The following is a 19,386-nucleotide window of genomic DNA, read 5'->3' as shown; positions in this document are numbered from 1 at the left end:
CTACACAGGCACCATTATGTTCTCATCTCCTTTTCCTCTCTGAGGAAAGGGCAATAGATAGACAGGTAAGAAGTGCGAACAGTTACCGGCTGGTGAGCTTAGGGTGCAGTTCACTGGCCAGAATGGTTCTGACTTATGCTAGCTACACTCTAGGTTTTCCATTCCTCCCCCCACCACACACACACACACACACACACACGTACGCACGCAGGAGGAAGCAAGGGCATGGGTGAACACACAGAGAGTGAGGGATTAGAAGTATACACTTGTAATAACATGCAGTACATGCAAATAGCGTTAAAGTAATTTTGAGACTTGAATTGGAGCCCAAGGAACGAGGTCAGAGCCGGGATAATTGTAAGGAAGGCAGTGTGTGAGCTTTTGACAATGTAGTTGAGGTTCTTTTCAGCTTGTGTTTTTTTTTTTTTTTTTAATCACTTTTTTCTCCTTTTAAAGTGGAACCATATTGTCTATTGCTAAGGTAGTCACTAATATTTTTCCCCTTCTCAATTAGAGAGGCATTGTTGGACGTTAATGTAAGCCAGAGTTGGGCAATAGATAAGGGTGAAAGACTTAAGGAAAAAGCTTTGTAGGAGGAGGGCAGAGTCACCTGAGGAGAGGAGCTTGAGCCAGCACCTTCCTGACGGAAGAGGAAACAAGTTTAACAGGACTCAGTCCCAAAGGAACTAAGTTGCTGAAGGGGGTGGGGGTGGGGGTGGGCAGGACGGGACTTTGGCTTTCCTTTGAAGAACAAGGTACCCGACGGGGCACAACCTAACAAAGGGAGTGACCTTAAAGTACCCATAGATTTAAGAGTGGAACTGCTTGCGGTAGCCTAAACTAATCCGAAATGTTGGGCGCGGCTAATTAGAATACTGACTGGGTCCGCCCAAAAGCCTTCACCCTGTGCCCTCTGACCCGGGAGGATACACTACTGACCAGCAGGCCAAGAAGTTACCTCGCCGCTGAATCCCCAGGGCTGCCCACCAACTCAGTTATGGAAGCCGCCAGCACCCCTGAGGCCACGGGGACAGGTGACCGACCTGCAGTGCGCCGATCTTTGCGCTCTCCTTTTATAGGTCTCTGTTCATTTAAGCTGGGTGGCTGAGAGTGATCCACTAGCGGAGTAGACCTGCCCACCTTAACTGTTAGTCGGGGTTTTCGTGCATCCCTGAGACTCTTCTGCCCGTGCCAACGAGCGCCCTGGGGTTTGGTGCAGTATAGGGGGCCTTGCGTGATTCCTTTCCTCTTTTACCAGCTTTTCTACTGGGTGATGATGGGCTCTGAGCCTGAGAGGACTGTCTGGGATAAGGCTTATGTCGGAACTTCTCTTCGAGCCCAGAGGATTGTTTTATATACATCAGGAGGTCAATAGTGGTGTCGGTGGTAGTAAAAGAGCCCACGACTATGAGCGTCAACGCTCCTTTTTCCGCCTCCCGTGTCAAAGAAATGGTGCTGTCTCTCTTTAAGATTAAAATGGTGGCTGGCTAGGATGAGGACTCCACTTCCGGTGGGGAGGGGGCGGGACCCCAGCCCGCTCACGCCGGAAGTGCTTTGGGTTCTCAAGATGGCGACTCCCTATGTAACTGACGAGACCGGCGGTGAGTGCGGGGATCGCGGAGCTGCTTCTCCCGGGATTTTTGGGTTAGGGGTTCCGACTTGGAAAAGGGTTTGTGCCACTCCCATCCCGGGACTCCTCCCTTGCCACGCCCCCATATCGTCTTCCCCATTCATTCCTTTGGGTTATTACCTGCGCCCCCTTCTGGTCTCGTGTTTGGGGGTCTCTGCTTCCGGTCTCCCAAACCGGTCCTTCAATGTCCCCTGCTCCGGGACCCTTAGGAGCCTCAGCTATTTTCATATGTTGGAGTCCGTACCTTTTCAGGGTTCTCCAGCATTACGGGCTACTCCTGCACTACCAGTTCCCTCCAATTCCAACCCTCTTTCCCCTTCCCCCATCTCTTACTGTTATACCTGCTCTCTACCCTTCCCTGTTTTCATTCTTTTTCTCCGAGCTGTATCTGCTGCTGATCTCATTGCTACATAGTGTTTTCCTCACTCTTTGCCCCGTCTTTATTTGTTGAGACGGGGGCGGGGGGGGGGGGAGGTGTCACTGAAATCCAGAGGTGTGAAGGGAAGAGGAATTTAACTTTCAGTTTGACTTTTCTCATTGATGGAAGTTTCCATTTAAAGTGGGAGAAAACAAATAGGAAAGTATCTACTGGCCTTTCTTAGCATCTTCGACAATTGATAGAACCCATTGTTTCTTAAAGCTTGAGTAGAATTTCAATTCAACTGTCTGAAATGTTTAAGTCTGCTGTTTGTGTGTGAAACTGAGTTATGTTTCTGTCTTGTTTGTAATTGCCTTGTCTTTAGAGTAAGGTGCAATATTGACTTCGAGATGATCAAATAGATATATGAGAGATGTTTGAAAAACTCAGTACAGGCACCTAGTAACTTTTTGTAGCCCTCATTTTGGTCTTCATGTGTGGTCACTGACTCTATTAGGGCTGTGTAGAAATGATCCTGTGATTGTGCAGTAATGCACGCACGGTGTGCTTTAAAATGTGCCATGTATGCTTCTTGGTTTGCTTTATATGTTCCTTATTAAGTAGACTTCCTATTTTAGGATACTTAATGACAACTTGGTTTTCAGCCACCTTTCCCTGTTCTTGCATTTTAAAGTGTTTAACAGTATTGCCTTATGTTCTCTATTCAGTAGGTCTTTAGCTAGCAACTGATTTTTGTTTTGTTTTGTTTTTTAATGACAGCGTCTCATTATGTACCCTTAACTGGCCTGGAACTCCCAGTGCAGACTACCTGCCTCTCTCTGCCTCTCAGGTGCTGGGATCAAAGGCATGCACCACTGTGCCCAACCCCAGATGTGATCTCACTATGGGCCCAGGCTGGCCTTGAATGTGTAGAGATCCACCTGCCTCTGCCTCTCATGTTGTGGGATTAAAAACTACCGTGACAGGCAGTTTGCAGCTTTTAATGTGTACCTTCTGACTATGTACATATTCCACCTGGTCCTGCCCTGCCCTAGAGATGTTTTCTGTTCTTTGTGACTCTGTAGAAGAGGAAAATGAGCTGTTCTTTTGCTTCTCTGCTTTTCAAGTGCAATTATAGCAAAACACAGATTTTGGTGTTTTTTTTTTTTTTTTCATAAAGACTTATTCTCTGTGTGTGAATGTTTTGCCTGTGTGTATGTCTGTGCATCATTTGTTTGGTTGGTGACCACAGGAGTCAGAAGAGGTATTAGATCTGGAGCTGGAGTTACAGTTATGAGCTACTATGTCAGTGCTGGGAATCAAACGCCCAAGTCCTCTGTCCACTGCAGTAGTCACTCTGATCCCTGAGCCAACTCTCTAGCCCTTTTGTCTTTATTTTTGTCGTTCCTCAGTCTGTAGCAGCTTGGGAATACTCTGAGCTCCCTATTCCTGAGCATGAGCTCATTGACGTACCTTTGTATTTTCAGCTACACCTCAGGATTACTACAACCTGGACCTCACCTGTGACACATTTCCTTTCAGGTATTCCCCTTCGCTTTAGCCTCCTCACCAGCCGCCATTTGACTGTCTCAAATCCATAGAGGCAGCTTTTTGCCCTCTTTAGGTTTTCTGGTTCATGTGTGTGACTGTGTGTATTTGCCTGTGTGCACGTGCATGTGTGGGTGCAGGTCCACATGCATGTGGAGGCTAGATGTTGATGTCAGGTGCCTTCCTTGACCCCCCCCTCCCCACCTGCCCTACCGCCTTATATCTGACAGGATCTTTCACTGAGATTGGTGACTCAGATAGTCCAGCTAGTTAGGGTGCTTCTGGGATCCTGTCTTTGTCTCCCAAGTGCTGGTATTGTAGGCATGCCACCAGCCCACAGTGTGTACATGGATGCTGGTGATCTGAGTTCTGGTCCTTATATCAGTGCGTAGGGTAGCAAGTGCTTTAACTTCTGAGTTGTATCCCTAGCCCCCTTTTATCATTTCTATCGGTTTTGGATTTTTTTTTTTTTTTTTTTTGGCTGTTTCGGGTAGTCTCTTGCAGTTCAAGCTTTCCTTGAACTCCTATTCTTCCTGTCCCCACCTCCTATGCCTGAACTGCAGGCATTCAGTACTGCACATGGCTGTCTTTGTCTTAAATGATATCCATCAACTCTTCTTGGTTTCTGATTTTAGACTGTGATATGTTACTAGAAAAGAAAGTCGGAAGTTGGAAGATTCAATATAGTGTTAACTTCCGCCAGTATCACAGCGTTTTGCCAGTTCCTGCATCCTGGTGTCCTAAATTCTCCCGTGACTATCTTACCAGCTTGTTTCCAGACCTCTTCCTTTGTGGCAAATCCCCTTACTTTCTATTTCATTGGAAAATTAAGGCTTGTCATTTCTGTCTGTCTGGGGCACAGCCAGGCATCTGTCACGCTCCTTTCCTTCCGTCAGGAATTTACTCAGTGGCTTGAGTGCTGGGCTGACAGGTGTGGGCTGCACTGTTCAAGTCCAGATTTCCTGAATGGCAGGTCTCAGTCTGTTGCTTGACTGTGGCTGTCATCCTAGCGCTTCCTCTCCTGCGTTGCTTATGCCTTTTTCTTTTCTAATGCTGAATGTCTAACGTGGCTGTACTGTCACCTTCCAGACTCACCTTTTCTGATCTTTCCAGTGTTGTTTCCTGTTATAGGCACCCTTTTCTAGCCGACTCTAAAGCAACTTTTTTTTGTCCCCCCGCCCAACTCCCATTTTTGTCTCTTTTTAAGACTTTGGTAGATTTTATTTATTCTGAAATAGTAAGATGGTATAGACTTGTTTTTTTCAGAACAGCTTTAGATTTTTAGAACAGTTGAGAAGATGGTTCAAAGAATTCCTATATGCCTCACACCTTTCCCTTTTACTAGCATTTTATATTGATAAAGTATATTTCTTACTGTAAACTAATCAGTATCAGTACATTATTATTAGTTAAAGTCGTAGGTTATTTAGGCCAGGCATGGGTCATACCTTGGTTCCCGGCACTTGGGAAGCAGAGACAGAAGTTCTACACTTTGAGACCAGCCTGGGTTACATAGGCCTTGTCTCAAAAAATAAAATAAAATAAAATTATTGCAACTTCCTTAAGCTGGGGGTAGTGGCCTAGTCCTATAATCTCAGCATAAAGAAGGTAGAGACAATTTTATCTCTTGAGTTTAAAGATAGCCTAGTCTACACTGTCTTAAACAAAGGAAGGAAGGAAGAAAGAAAGAAAGAAAAAAAGGACTTTTCATATTTTTTTTCTGATACAGGATCTCATCTAGCATGTCATCACATGTAGGTCTCATGCCTCCTTAATGACAGTTTCTTACACTTGGCCTCAATCACCTTTATGGGCTTTTATTGTGGAGGTGTACAGGTGTGAGTATGTATCCATTCATGATTTCAGAGGCCAGAGGAGGCCAGCTGGTATCGTGTTCTTTCTGGTGCATTCCCTCTAGACAGGGTCTCTTGATGGGTCACAGGTTCATATGACCATACCTGCCATTTTACTTGCATGCTGGTGATATTTTTAAGAGTATCTTAGTATGTTTATAAGTGTTTTATCAACATATGTATGTGCTTGGTGTCTGTGATCAGAATATAGAGAGAGTTGTTAGCTGCCACCTGAGTGCTGGGAATTAAGCCTGAGTCCTCTGTAAGAGCAACAAGTGATCTTAACTGATGAGCCAATTCCCCATCCTCAGTGGCACTGAGGGTTTTAACTCAGGTCCAGTGCTCCCGCAGCAGTGCCTTTGAAGACTATTAGAATTTCTTCTTTCTCCCTATCCCAATTCTCTGTCCTCTGTGTTTCTTTAGATATATGTATATACGCGCAGGCACACACACACACACACACCAGGTTTGTATGAAACTCCCTGTCTAGTCCAGGGAGGCCTTGAACTCTGGATCTGTCTACCTTTCCTCAGCCTACTGAGTGCTATTTATCCCCAGCTATTTGATGTTTCTGTCTTTTAGACTAGGTGGTTTTAGAGGAAAACAATAGAAACTTGAAGGAAGACTATACAGATTTCAGGTGATAACAGTGGTTCCCCCAACCCTGTGTAACACTGATGTCTGAAGTAGTGTTTATAAAGTTTTTCCACTATAAAAGTTTACCTTTCCTCATTTAAAAATTTTTATTTTTATGTGTATGGGTGTTTTGTCTGGACATATGTCTGTCTACTTCATGTGTGCCTATTGCCCAGCAAAGGGCATTGGATCCCCTGGAACTGGAGGTACAGGAGGTTGTCAGCTGCCAGTGGGTGCTGGGAATTGAGCCCTGGTCCTCTGGAAGAGCAGCCAGTGCTTACCATGCTCCCACCCCCACCTCCTGTTGTATGGAGACGATCAGTCTCTCTGAGCCCAGGTAAGGAAAAGGTATTAATTAGGCTTTCCTTTTTAAGGATAGACTATTTGAGTCTTTCTACTAATGTGTTTGCTTTTTGTTTTGTTTTTGCTTTTTGAAACAGGGTCTCCTTTGGTAGACCAGGGTATCCTAGAACTCACTAGCTATCTCAGGCTGTCCTTGAACTTACAGTCATTTTCTTGCTTTAGCTTTCCAACTGCTAGTTTACACAGCATCTCTCCTGGTTATCCAGTTATTTACTTAGTATTAGGGTTAGCTAGTGTTCACCTATTTTATTGTTCAAATGTTTTTTGCTTCTTTTGGGTAGGTGTGGGTCCTTATCATGCCCAGGATAGATTTAAGGGCCTAGAACATTTCAGGCAAGAATTGTACCAGCTGACTGTACCTCCAACCCTCAGCCTCCAGCCTGCTGTTGCTTTATTATTTGTTTCAGACAGGGTTCTATGTAGCTCTGGCTGTTCTGGAAATGGAACTCTATGTAGACCAGGCTGGCCTTTTACTTAGAGATCTGCCTGTTGCTGCTTTTTTTTTTTTAAATCTTAAAACAAAAGTTTTATTTGCATAAATATTATTAATTACATAGAAAAATATAAATACATTTTTATTGGATATTTTATGTATTTACATTTCAAATGTTATCCCCTCCCCCTCCCATTTTTAAAAATTTGTTTAATGTATATGAGTACACTGTAGCTGTCTTCAGACACACCAGAAGAGGGCACCAGATCCCATTACGTGGTTGCTTGGATTTGAACTCAGGACCTCTGGAAGAACAGTCAGTACTGTTAACTGCTGAGCCATCTCTCCAGCCCCCTGCCTCTGCCTTTTTAATGGTGGGACTACTCACATGTCACAGTACATTCAGCTTCCCCTCAGCTAAGCTCAAGTGATCCTTATGCTTCAGACGCTGAAGTCATGAGGTCTGAGGTACGTGTTGCGCCTGGATCACAGGTACATCATTTACCGAGTACCTACTGTTATATTTGGCAGGTTCCTTCCTTCCCTTCCTCCATCATCTTTGTTGTTTCAGACAGGATCTCCTTTTCTAGCTCTGGCTAGCCTGGGTCTTGCTATCTGGAGCATGCTGACTCAACTTGCAAGAAATTATCCTTTTGCCTCTTCCTTGTGGATGTTTTTAAACATGACTCCAATAACTTGTACATTTGTTTGTGTCTTCTTTTTTCATTCATGCTACGATATCGGTGACATTCTTTGCTATTAAAAGTTCTTCAGCTGGGGATGGGATATAGAATGGAGGTTGAACACTTACTTACCTGCGATATGTGATGCCCTAGGTCTGTCCCTAGTAGTGCAGAAACAACTCACTAGGCTGGGTGTGTTGGTACACATCTGCAGTCTTAGCATCTCAGAAGGCTGAGGCAAGAGGACCACTTGAGCTTATGGCTTTGGAACTAGCCTAGTCCAGCAGCAAGAAAAAGTTCTTAAAGCTTTTGTTAAGATTTATTTTACTTTATGTGTATGAGTGCTTTTCTTGTAGGTATGTATGTGTGCCCGTATGTCTGTTGGGTCCCTTGGAGCTGGGGTTATAGATGGTTTTGGCCACTGGGAACTGAACTTGGGTCCTCTGCAAGAACAAGTGTTTTTAATCACTGGGCCATCTCTCCAGAAACAATCCCACCTTATTTTTTAAGTGTGAAATGCTTTGTGAATTTGCATCCTTGTGCAGATACCATGGTAATCTCTACATTGTTAGTCTTAGTTCCACCAAAGTAAGCACAGAATCGTAGTTAGCAAGCCTTTGGGATATTGGTAAATGACGGGGCATAGGACTGCTGTATATCTTATGTGTCTCTGTGCTATACATATTAGTGGGTGTGTGCACATGTGTGTAAAGGGCAGGGGTTGCCTTGGGTATCCTCTTTAAAAAAATTAATATTTTTATAGTCCAGGCTTTATCTCCCTCCCAGTCGGTTCACCCTGTTCAGTGTCCCACACCTCCTTCCCCAGCCCCCTTGTATCCTCTCGAACACCCCCCCCACAGCATTTTTTTTTTTTTTTTTTTTTTTTTTTTTTTTTTTTTTTTGAGATAAGATCTCACTGAGTAGGCTTGGATGGCCTAGAACTTACTATTAGACAAGACTGGTCTCAAATGCACAGAGATCTGCCTGTCTCTGCTCCCTGATTAGGACTAAAGGCTTGTAGTGCCATGCCCAGCTCCACTTTGTTTTTCAAAGACAAGTCTCTAGAATTTGGAGCTCACTGTACAGCTAGGCTGGCTGCTGAGCAAGTCAGAGGGAGCCTTCTGTCTCTGTCTTGTGCTGGAATTTAGATTCTTATGTTTGTGTAGGAAGTGCTTCTCCCTGGCTACTGTTTTTTTTTTTTTTTTTTTTTTTAATTCCTATTTTCTTTGATTAGTAGTAAGTTTGAACTTTTTGTATTCCATTCATGTATTTATCTACATTTATTTGAATGTGTGTGAGCATGTTCTCATGTATGTTAGAAACCAAGTAAGGGAATCAGTTCTCTCCACAGCCACCTTCATGCTGATGCTGCCACCTTGTGAGGCCCAGAGAATAGTAACTGTCCTTGGGATCCTGATACTGTAGTAATTGTAACTTGGGGAATGTTAATAAATTTCTCATGCGTGAAATGGAATGATATTTCATGGAGTTAAGAAAATTAAATAAGATGCCTATAAATAGTGAGCCCTGTAATCGCTGCTATTCTTTTGGGAATTAACATAGATTTATATTTGTTCTTCATAGATACTTACTGCCCATGTGCTCAGTATGCAGCTTGGTAGAGTGCTTGCCTGGCATGCACAAAACCTTGGATTCAGCATAGACCAGGTTGTGGTGATGCACATTTGTAATCCTAGAACTGAGTGGGCAGAGGCAGAAGAATCATAAATTCAAGGTCATCCTCAGCTCCATTACAAGTTTGAGGCCAACCTGGACTACAAAGACCCTATCTTAAGATAGAAGACACTCATAGAAATGATACAAGCATAGATCCTCTCACTTACTGTGTTTTAAGATAAGGTTTCTTTAAGTCAGGCTAGTCACGACAGTCTTTCTGCCTCAGCTTCCTGAATGCTGGAGTTTCAGGCCTGAGCTTAACTTCAAGTTTAGTGGCGCTCAATTTTAATCCCAACATTCTGGAGTCAAAGGCAGGTGGATCTGAGAGATTTCTAGTTCAGCCACAGCTACATAGTTATCTCAAATAAAATAAAAACAAACTTTTTGAAGACTGTACTCAGCTTGTAAATGATAATTTTATATCCACAGAATCAATAAGACCTGTGAAATTGCTGGTGTAATGTAGCTTCATGTTAATCAGGGCCCATTCTGACTGTATTGCACACTGTGACGTTACCACTGCTGTGATTTTAACTGTTGTCTCATTACCCCGTCCCTTTCTCTGCCTAAAGGAATTTTGGCTGCTTTTTTGCTGTTATTCATGATCAATCTTTAAGGTCAGATCTTGAGGCTTTCCTAAAGTGTCCCTTCACCTTCCCCACTCCACACATACACACTTTTTTTCCTGAGACAGGGTCTCACTACATGTAGCCCCTGCTGGCTCAAACCGGCCTCACTATGTAAACCAGTCTAGCCTCAGACATGACACACGTGTGGAAGTCTGGAATCGATTCTCTCTGGATAGTGAGGCTGGCAGAGGAAGTACCTCACTCACCCAGGCATTTTCTTACTCAATACTTAAAACTATTGTCTCATTCTTCGCTTTCGTGACCTATCTATTTCCTCTTAACACCAAATATATATATATATATATCATTTTATTGTTTTATATTCAAGATTGGGTTTTAGCCAAGTGTGGCTTTGGCTCCTGATCCTCTTTCCCCTAACACCACTTGAATTCTAGGATCATCGGAATACATTGCCGTACCCAGTTAAACCTGTATATTTAAGGCAAGCATTCCACCAACTGAGCTACATCTCTACCATGTGTGTGTGTCTGTGTGTGTGTCTGTGTGTGTGTCTGTGTGTCTGTCAGTCAGTAGTGGGGAGGGTTTGGTAAGTTGCACTGGCTGTCTTGTTCCTTGCTGTGTAGCTCAGGCTGTGCCTCAGCTCACAGTTGTCTTCTTGCTTCAGTCTCTTCCACTCAGACTGCAGACTCTTGAAACTAAGGACATCTTCCTCGTGTTGACAGTCCTGTAGTACTTAGTATAGCAGTTCTCTTGTTGGGTCACCAAAATGTGTGTCATATTTAATTTACTCTTAACTTGACTTCTGATCACTGGACTTTCTGGAGGCTTTATTCTTAAAAGATAAATAAGAATTTCAAATGGGCAAAAAACCGTTTTCTTGTTTGTTTTTGTTTTTCAAGATAGGAGGATTTCTCTGTGTAACTGTGCAGTCAGTCACTTTGTAGACCAGGCTGGAGAGATCTATCTGCCACTGCCTCCCCAGTGCTGAGATTCAAGGTGTGCACCACCAGGAGGAGAGGTGATGGCAAGATGGAGGTTTCCAAGGACCAGCTAGACCCAGGGTCTCACTATGTACCCCTGGAAGCTCAGGGACGCTACGTAGACAGAATGAGCCTCTACCAGCCACTGTCTCACTGCAACTGGAATTAAAGTCATGTACCACCATGCCTGGGTCAAGAAAATGAGAAAATATGTGTTTGTAAAGGAAGAAATGCCTGCACATCAGTCACCTCCTCCCCCTGCCCCCGAATATGAGAAGAGAATTAGCAGACAGTCCTGTTTTGTGGGCACTCAAGCATCGTAACAGAGTGGTTCCTTAGCAGCACTGTAGCTGTAGATAAAGTGACTGGAACTGAACAATTGTTGATTTCCTCTGCTTTCAGGGACACTGTTCCTGATAACAGGACTGCATTTATAACTACTTTGGGAATGTGTTGATGCTGCTAATGTCATGGTTACATAGACATGGTTGCTATTAAAAATAAAATCTTGAAACCTTGACACACACACACACACACACACACACACAAAGCTGGGTTGGATTGGAGAGGTGGCTCAGCAGTTAAGAGCACTGACTGCTCTTCCAGAGGTCCTGAGTTCAAATCCCAGCAGCCACATGGTGGCTCACAACCATCTGTAATGGGATCTGAGGCCCTCTTCTGGTGTGTCTGAAGACAGCTACAGTGTACTTACGTAAAATAAATAAATCTTTAAAAAATAAAAATAAAAAAGCTATTTTTACATTTCCCCTGTCCATAGTGTCTCTGTAGTATTTAATAGTGTTAAACACTTACCCCCTTAAAATAGTATTTAATATACTTTAACACCTATTGTAACTTTAAACTCTTGTTTTCCATGGCATAGTACTCGTTTGGAATGTTTCCTGACAATGCTGTAGTTCTTTCTTCCTTGAGAGCAATAATGATCATTTTTCCAACCTGGACACTCTTTTTACAGTTATTTTAATTAATTTGCTTTCTAATTTATTTATTGGGACAGTGCATTTGTGGCAATAAGAGCTTCAGTATCAGTTCTGTCCCTCCATCTATGTACTCGGAGCAAATGGATGGTCGGGTCCGGCAGGCAGCTTTAGCCACCCCGCCATCTCAGTGGCTCTAGTTTTTTCTTTAGAAATTGTACCCAGGGTCTGGTGAGACAGCTCAGTGATTAGAGCACAACCTGATTTTCCAGAGGACCCAGGACTCATTCCCTCATTTGTGTTCACTGATTCGAAACTGCCTGCAACTCTAGTTCCAGAGAGACAGCACCTCAGGCCTGCAGCACCTGAACTCATGTTTGTGCACACAAATATACACATGATTAAGTGATAAATCTAGGGAGATGGTTCATCGGTTAAGAGCACTGACCGTCCTTCCAGAGAACCTGAGTTTGGTTTTCAGTTCCATGTCAGACAGCTTGTAACAGTCTATAACTCCAGCTCCAGGGAAGCCAGTGCTTCCAATCTCTGTGGGCACCTGTGTTCATGTGCATATATCTGCATGCAGGCACACCTACATATAATTTAAAAATATATTTTAATAACAGCAACAACAAAATCTTGAAAAAGACAAAAAGAAACTGTCCCCAGAGTTGCTAGTTATAGAGTTGTTAGTCCTGAGATCCTGCCAAGTTCAGATCTGTGACCTAGGCCTCCTTCCTTGTAGCAGGTCCCAGAGACTCACATCTTTTACGAGGTAACTCCTGGTCCTGTGGAATTCTTCCAAGCCTTGCTGTGTTACTATTGCCTTTCTGTGATTCTTTAGTCAAGACCCTGTTCATCTTAAGAGGTTTTAGTTAAGAGTTTTAAGAGTTAAGAATTAGTTAGCTCAGTAGTTAAGAGCACTTACTACTCTTGTACAGGACCTGGGTTTGATTCCCAGCATCCACATAGCTGCTCGTGTCTGTAGCTCAAGTCCCAGAGTATCAGACACTATCTTCTAATCTCTGCAGGCAACAGTTACACATGGTACACACATAAACATACAATCAGAACATAAAATTAAAATTAAAAAGCAACACCACAATAAATTCACTGTCACAGTTTAGGATATGTCTTCTCCAGTTCAAGTCTTAGCTGTCTTTGGATCCTATTGATTTATTCAAGATGAAATTGTCTTTTCCCCCCCAGTACTATCTATTAGACCATCTTAAGTCAGGTCTTCTCACATTGCATGGTTAATTCTATTTTTTTTTTTTTTCTATTCATAGTTTATGACTCACTTGCTCCTTTGTATCTGTAGGTTTTGCACCTGCTAATTCAACCAAGCCTGGGCTAAAAATAATTCAAAACTTTAAGGTGTATACCTACAGTGTTCTGGTCACTGGGGAAAATGAAGTAGGTGGGTCACTTTAAGCCCAGAAGTTCTGGCAACATAGCAAGTGGTCCTCCCTCAGTTTTATTTATATGTACATGTACGTGTGTGCATGCATTTGTGTGTAGGTGTCTACAAAATCCAGAAGGTGTTGGCTCTCCTGGAGCTGGAGTTGCCAGGATTTGGGAGCTGCCTGACCTGTGTACTGGGCACTGAACTTGGGTTCTCTGCAGGAACAAGGTGACTTTTAACCGCAAGGTGACTCTCCAGCACCTGTGTTTTTTCAGACAGCATCTCACTATATATAGCACAAGATGTACTCTTAGCCTTTTGCCTCAGCCTCCCGAGTAAGTGGGCTATAGTTCTACACCACCACACTCAACACTGTACTTGGTTTATTGGTTCAGCTAGTATTTACTGTGTTCTGCCAATGAAATTCCTTGCCATCGAGTTCAAAAACAAAATGGGCAGTTACATAAATACAAGAACACAGTGAAGGCCACAGTAGGAGCTTTGAATGAACACCAAGTGCAGTTTCTAAGAGGCCAGGGAAGGGGACTGGCTGTTTGTTTGTTTGTTTTTTTTTTTTTTTTTTTTTTTTTTTTTTTTTTTTTTTTTTGAGACAAGGTTTCTCTGGGCAGCCCTGGCTGTCCAGGAACTTGCCCTGTAGACCATCCCTTGGAGTTTCTGCCTCGGAGTGCCAGAACTAAAGGTGCCACCTCTGCCCTGCTTGGGACTTTATTCATACTACTTAAAATTCACTTTTGAGGAATATTAGGTATAACAGCGAAGTAAAGTATGTTTTGGCCAATAAAACAAAGAACAGGGTATAAAAATGAAGAGAGGGGTCTGGAGACCGGTGGTTTTCAGTGGCTAGAGCCGAGTAGGAGCAGTGGAGACTAAGAAGGCTGAATCTGGCGAAGATAGTTTACCCTTCCTTCTTGAGAGTGTCCAGGAGTCTTTCCATTGTCCCCTTGCTCGTATCCCAACCATACCCACAAGTCACGTGAAGTTGGGTCATCCTCCACCAATCAAACCGATGCTGTGCTCTTCATAAAGTGTTTATGAGTCACCTGACCAAAAGATATTTCTCTCAGGCTGGGTGAAGGGACGCCCAGCACTTGAGAGGCACACACTGGTGGATCTCTGAATTTAAAGACTGTCTCATAAAACAAAAACAAAAGTAATGACATGACAATCTCCTTTATATAATTATCATTCTCCAAGCCATTTAGGTTCAAATGTGAAGTCATAAATGTTTTTAAACCTATATTATACCACAAGTTAATGGGAATTCTTAGGAAGAAAAATCACAGTCTGGTAAGATGGGTCAACGGGTGACAGCACTTGCCATGCAGGCATGAGGACCTGATAAATCTCTGCAGCCACATAAGGTAGAGGGGGAGCTAACTCCACAGTGTCAGTTTTCACCTCGTGTGTGGGGTATGTGTATCTGTTTGATCACATGCACACACAATACACTAACACACAATAATGATACATTTTAAGAATTACTCTATAATCTTATAACCACAACATAGCATCTTATATATTGTGTTTTCTAAACTTAGACACCATATACTGAAATGATACATAGCATGGGGCTGTGTGCATTTGAGTGTGTGTGTGTGTGTGTGTGTGTGTTACGTGCTTTTAAGTATGTGCACATGCACTGTGTGTGCAGGAACTCCTGGAATTAGTCATGTATGTGTATGTCTGTATGCTACATGTATTTGGGTATTCTCTGAAACCAGGGGCATTGGATGCCTTGGAGCTGGGATTCCAACTCAGATCCTTTAGAAGAGCAATACAGGCTCCTGAAATACTGGGGCGTCTCTCCAGCCTCTGAGAATTCCATGAAATATATTATAATGGTATTCACCCCCTAGTCCTACCCTTTAGCTCTTCCTAGATTTAGGCCTTCCAATCTTTTTTTTTAAATAAAGATTTATTTGTTTATTATATTTTAGTAAACTGTTGCTATCTTCAGTCACACCAGAAGAGGGCATCAGATCTCATTACAGATGGTTGTGAGCCACCATGTGGTTGCTGGGAATTGAACTTAGGACCTCTGGAAGAGCAGCCAGTGCTCTTAACTGCTGAGCTATCTCTCCAGCCCCGTTTAGATGTTTTTTTTTTTTTTAATTTTTAAGATTATTTTTTACGTGTATGGGTGTTTTGGCTACATGTTTGTCTGTGCATCATTTATACACAGTGCCTGTGGAGATCAAAAGAGGGTGTTGGATCCTCCTAGAGCAAAAGTTATAGACAATTTTTAGCTGAAATGTGGTTGCTAGGAATGGAACCCAGGTCTCTGGAAGAACAGTCAGTGCTTTTAACTGCTGAGCCATTTCTCCAAACCTTTGTTTAAAAAGACACTATTGCTATATTCAGATGCACCAGAAGAAGGCATCAGATCTCATTACAGATGGTTATGAGCCACCATGTAGTTGCTGGGATTTGAACTCAGGACCTCTGGAAAAGTAGTCAGTGTTCTTAACCACTGAGCCCTCTCTCCAGACCATTTTTGTCATTCTTAAACAATGTGTTTTTCCATTCTTTATAAAATTGAATATAAAGTTTATTTAGTTTAGTTAGTTATAGATAATACTTCAAATTTTTTGTTTTGGTTTGCTTTTTTGAAGTATTTTCTTATGCTAAAATTCTAAAGTTCGGATTAACTAACTAGAGGTGAAGTGTTTGATCCTGTTCTCCTGATACTCAGTGAAATCCTACATATTATTGTTTGGTGATTATCTAGCATGAATGTCTTAATCAGGGTTTCTCTTGCTGTGGTGAAACACTGTGACCAAAGTGGCTTGGGAGGAAAGGTTTACTCTGCTTACACTTCACAGCACTTACGCTAGACTGATCTAAAACGCTGCTGGATGACGGATTTTTTTTTATTTACCAAAGGTCCTAAAACAATCTTTCAGCAAAGGACTCAAATCAAATCAGATATATCCTGATGCATGCCATGTGCCAGATGGTAAGGTCCTGGGCCGGTCACGGCAGCCTGCGCCTCCTCTGTGCCTCCTCTGTGCCGCGCCAGCACACTCCTGGCTCAGCCATCCTCACCCCACTATGTCTTTGTTTCAGAGAGAGCTTCTCTTTCAAATCTTTCACTTACCTATTGTATGTGTGTGTATGTATGTATGTATATGCATGTATGCATGTATGTATGTATGTATGTATGTGGACAGTGTCTCTTGTACACCAGGCTGGGATTGAAATTGCTCTGTAACTGAAACTCAGCTGTTAATTTGAGATCCTTCTGCTTCACCTCTAGAACCTCTGAACAAGCAGCCGAAGCTCTCAACTGCTTCCTTGTTCAGTCCAGCCTGGCTCTTGTTCCCTGACTTCACCTGTCTGACTCAGCTGAAGAATGTTTCACTGCTGGGATAAGGCTCAGTGGTAGAAGGCTTGCCGAACATATACAGGGACTTAAACACAAAGGAGGCTGGAGCTCTTTGTTCTCCGAGTTCTTGTTCCCAATACCATGTCTCTATCACCTCCAACTGCTGTGTCATATCGTAACCATTTTCTTTTGAAAGTTCTCATTATTATTATTATTATCATCATTATTATTTTGCTGGTGGTTGTGTTTTTAATTGCTGAGCCAACTCTCTGGTCCTCTTAAAATGTAATTATTTTGAGTACATTTTATTTAGTGCATGTGTGTGGGTGGAAGCCAGAACCAGTTCTCTCCTTTCACCATTGGCCCTGGGGATAAACTCAGGCCCCCTGGTACCTTTACCTACTGAGCCTTAAAGCTTTTTATGGGGCTGGGGGTGTAGCTCATTGTAGCATTCACAAACACCCAGCACCATGTAAACCAACCTGTATGGACTAAGCTGGTAGCATAAGTTTGAGACTAGCCTGGGATACACTACCCCACATACACTAAACTTTATTTTTATATAGTACTTTGATCTTTCTAAGTAGGAATAAATCTTGGGCCCATGACATGGCTCAGGGGGTAAAGTGCTTGAACAAACCTGAGAGCCTGAGGTTAATCCCTCGGGCCCATGTAAAGATGGAAACACTTACTCCAGAATGTTCTCTTGATGTCTACCTCTGCGCATACACGTAAATAAACATGAGCCAGTGGTGTCCTCTGCATCCACGTTTCCATGCCTTTGTAATCATCTTTCTACAGGTTTTCAAAGTCTGAATGAGATCTCTCCCTCAGTCCTCCCTGCTCTTCTCCATGGACTTCCTGCCTTGACCCTTAACAGCGTGGTTTCTTTACTGCCCTTGTACTTTCTCCCTGGTCTGTCTGCACGTTACTTTAAAGTGGAGGCGGCAGCTCCGTGAGGGCAAGGATAGTGTGTTAGTCGATAAATAACAGAAGACAAAGTTGGTGTGCGATCCTGAGCTCAGTGGTCTCTATCCTCTTGGCACAGGAAGTGGAGGTGGGAGAACTGCAGGTTCAAGGCCTGCTTGGCCTACATAGTGAGACTTCTCGTTTCTTAGGATGGGTGGGTGGTGCTGGGGGAGCTCTGCACATTTACAAACACTTCCCTCACTTGGGAACTAACTCCAACTTAACTTCTGTCATTTCAGGCAAGTACATTGCCTCAACACAGAGACCCGACGGGACGTGGCGCAAGCAGCGGAGGGTCAAAGAAGGATACGTGCCCCAAGAGGAGGTCCCAGTGTGCGTGGTTAGGCTTAACAAGGGTTTTTTAGTGGGTCCCTACACAAGTATAGTGTATTATGCCGTGGAGTTCAGGGATGAATCGCCTGGGCCTGAAAGAAATGGAAGGAGGGACAACGGTCTCAGGAGAGGAAGGAGCTGGGATTGAGGGGTGAGTGGGGGTTTCCCCAACTAGTCTTGTTCCTTTGACCTCTCTTCTCCAGGATCTCTAGACAGCAATCAGAGGGCCAGAGCCATGAGTTCTAGAACTTTCATACAGACCAGGGACCCTGAAGGGCAGAGAGAAGGGGAATGTAATGGGAAGGAGTGATGGGGACAAGTTAGGCTGAGGTTAGTCCTGGAGGCTTTAGCATCTCTGTTTCTTGCAGCTATGAAAACAAGTATGTGAAGTTTTTCAAGAGTAAACCAGAACTTCCCCCAGGGCTGAGCCCTGAGGCCACCACACCAGTTATCCCATCCAGACCTGATGGCGGTGAAGCAGGCCTCTCCAAGACAGCCAAACGCAACCTGAAGCGGAAGGAGAAGAGGAGGCAGCAGCAGGAGAAAGATGCAGAGGCCTTGAGCAGGACTCTTGATAAGGTGTCTCTGGGAGACTCAGCCCAGACACCCAGTGCTCTCCATGGCCCCCAGGCCACCCCTCTAGCTGCCTCTGATGCATCTGACTCTGTGGCCACCACAGAGAAAGCCAAGAAGATCAAGAACCTAAGGAAGAAGCTGCGACAGGTGGAGGAGCTGCAGCAACGCATCCAGGCTGGAGAGGTCAGCCAGCCCAGCAGAGAGCAGCTGGAGAAGCTGGCACGGCGGAGGGTTCTGGAGGAGGAGCTGGAGGACTTGGAGTTGGGCCTGTGAGGCTTCAGGAGTCGGGGAGTGGACTGCAGAACAAACCATGGGGTGCTCTGGGGTCAGGGAGCGTGGGCTGCAGTAGTCAGGGGGGCACCCTCACACTGGCTCACTCCCACCTCCTGTGGCCCGACTCCGTCCTCCAGAGCCTAGGCTCGCCTCCATCCCCACCCCTTCTGCTCAGCTCCTGTGTGTGAACTTTCCCCTTCATCCCAGTGTTCACGATCTGAGTGCCGACCCAAGGTACCTCTGCTGCTGATCTGGGTCTTATTGAAAAGAAAACTGGGGAGGGTGGGAGTCTAGAGACCTGAGGCTGAGGGTACAAGGAGGACCCAAGATTCCTGCTCACAGTGTTTATGAGTTACTTCCCTGGCCATCCCCAACCTCGTCTTTTTTTTTTTTTTTTTTTTTTTTAAAGAAAGTAAGAATAAATCCAAGTAGATGACATGTGGTCAGGCTTTGCCTCTGTTCTCAACTCTTGTCCTGTCAATGTGTTGAAAGAAGACACTGAAGTTTTCATGGTGCTAGGGATTGAACCCAGGGCCTTGCACATGGGCTCTACCACTGATCTACATCCCTAACCCTTAATATTTTAAAGCGATACATACACCAGGCGGTGGTAGTACACACCTGTAGTAGGACTCTGGAGACAGAGGCAGGATTGCCAACATTTCAAGGCCAACCTGGTCTACAGGGTAAGACCATCTCAACAAAGCAATTAGGGCAAAATTACACTTCAGTAAACAGAAGTTAGCATTGAAATCTAGTAAAGTTTAGAATGAGACTGATGTGACACTAATGTAT

The 19,386-nt window shown here is 43.8% G+C and overlaps 1 protein-coding gene across 4 annotated transcripts; it reads left to right on the top strand.

The window, feature by feature from the left end:
- Nucleotides 1-932: 932 nt before the first annotated feature.
- On the top strand, nt 933-19,029 carry PYM1 (PYM homolog 1, exon junction complex associated factor; the record flags this gene model as incomplete). Of its 4 annotated transcripts, XM_080935168.1 has the most annotated exons (4): nt 1,568-1,601; nt 3,476-3,530; nt 17,649-17,742; nt 18,111-18,248. In XM_080935168.1, 4 exons carry the CDS (start codon nt 1,568-1,570, stop codon nt 18,114-18,116), a joined length of 189 nt encoding a protein of 62 aa, XP_080791294.1. In that variant the 3' UTR covers nt 18,117-18,248. The 4 variants fall into 4 exon arrangements, with proteins under 4 accessions (XP_080791292.1, XP_080791291.1, XP_080791294.1 ...); XM_080935166.1 differs by lacking the exons at nt 1,568-1,601; nt 3,476-3,530 and adding an exon at nt 933-1,034 and having other exon boundaries at nt 18,111-19,029; XM_080935165.1 differs by lacking the exon at nt 3,476-3,530 and having other exon boundaries at nt 1,553-1,601; nt 18,111-19,029.
- Between the last annotated feature and the right edge of the window lie 357 nt (nt 19,030-19,386).

The sequence above is a fragment of the Micromys minutus genome (assembly GCF_963924665.1).
Source record: "Micromys minutus genome assembly, chromosome: 22".
NCBI lineage: Eukaryota > Metazoa > Chordata > Mammalia > Rodentia > Muridae > Micromys > Micromys minutus.
Note: the sequence above shows the minus strand (reverse complement) of the source record. Positions and strands in the feature narration are given on the sequence as shown.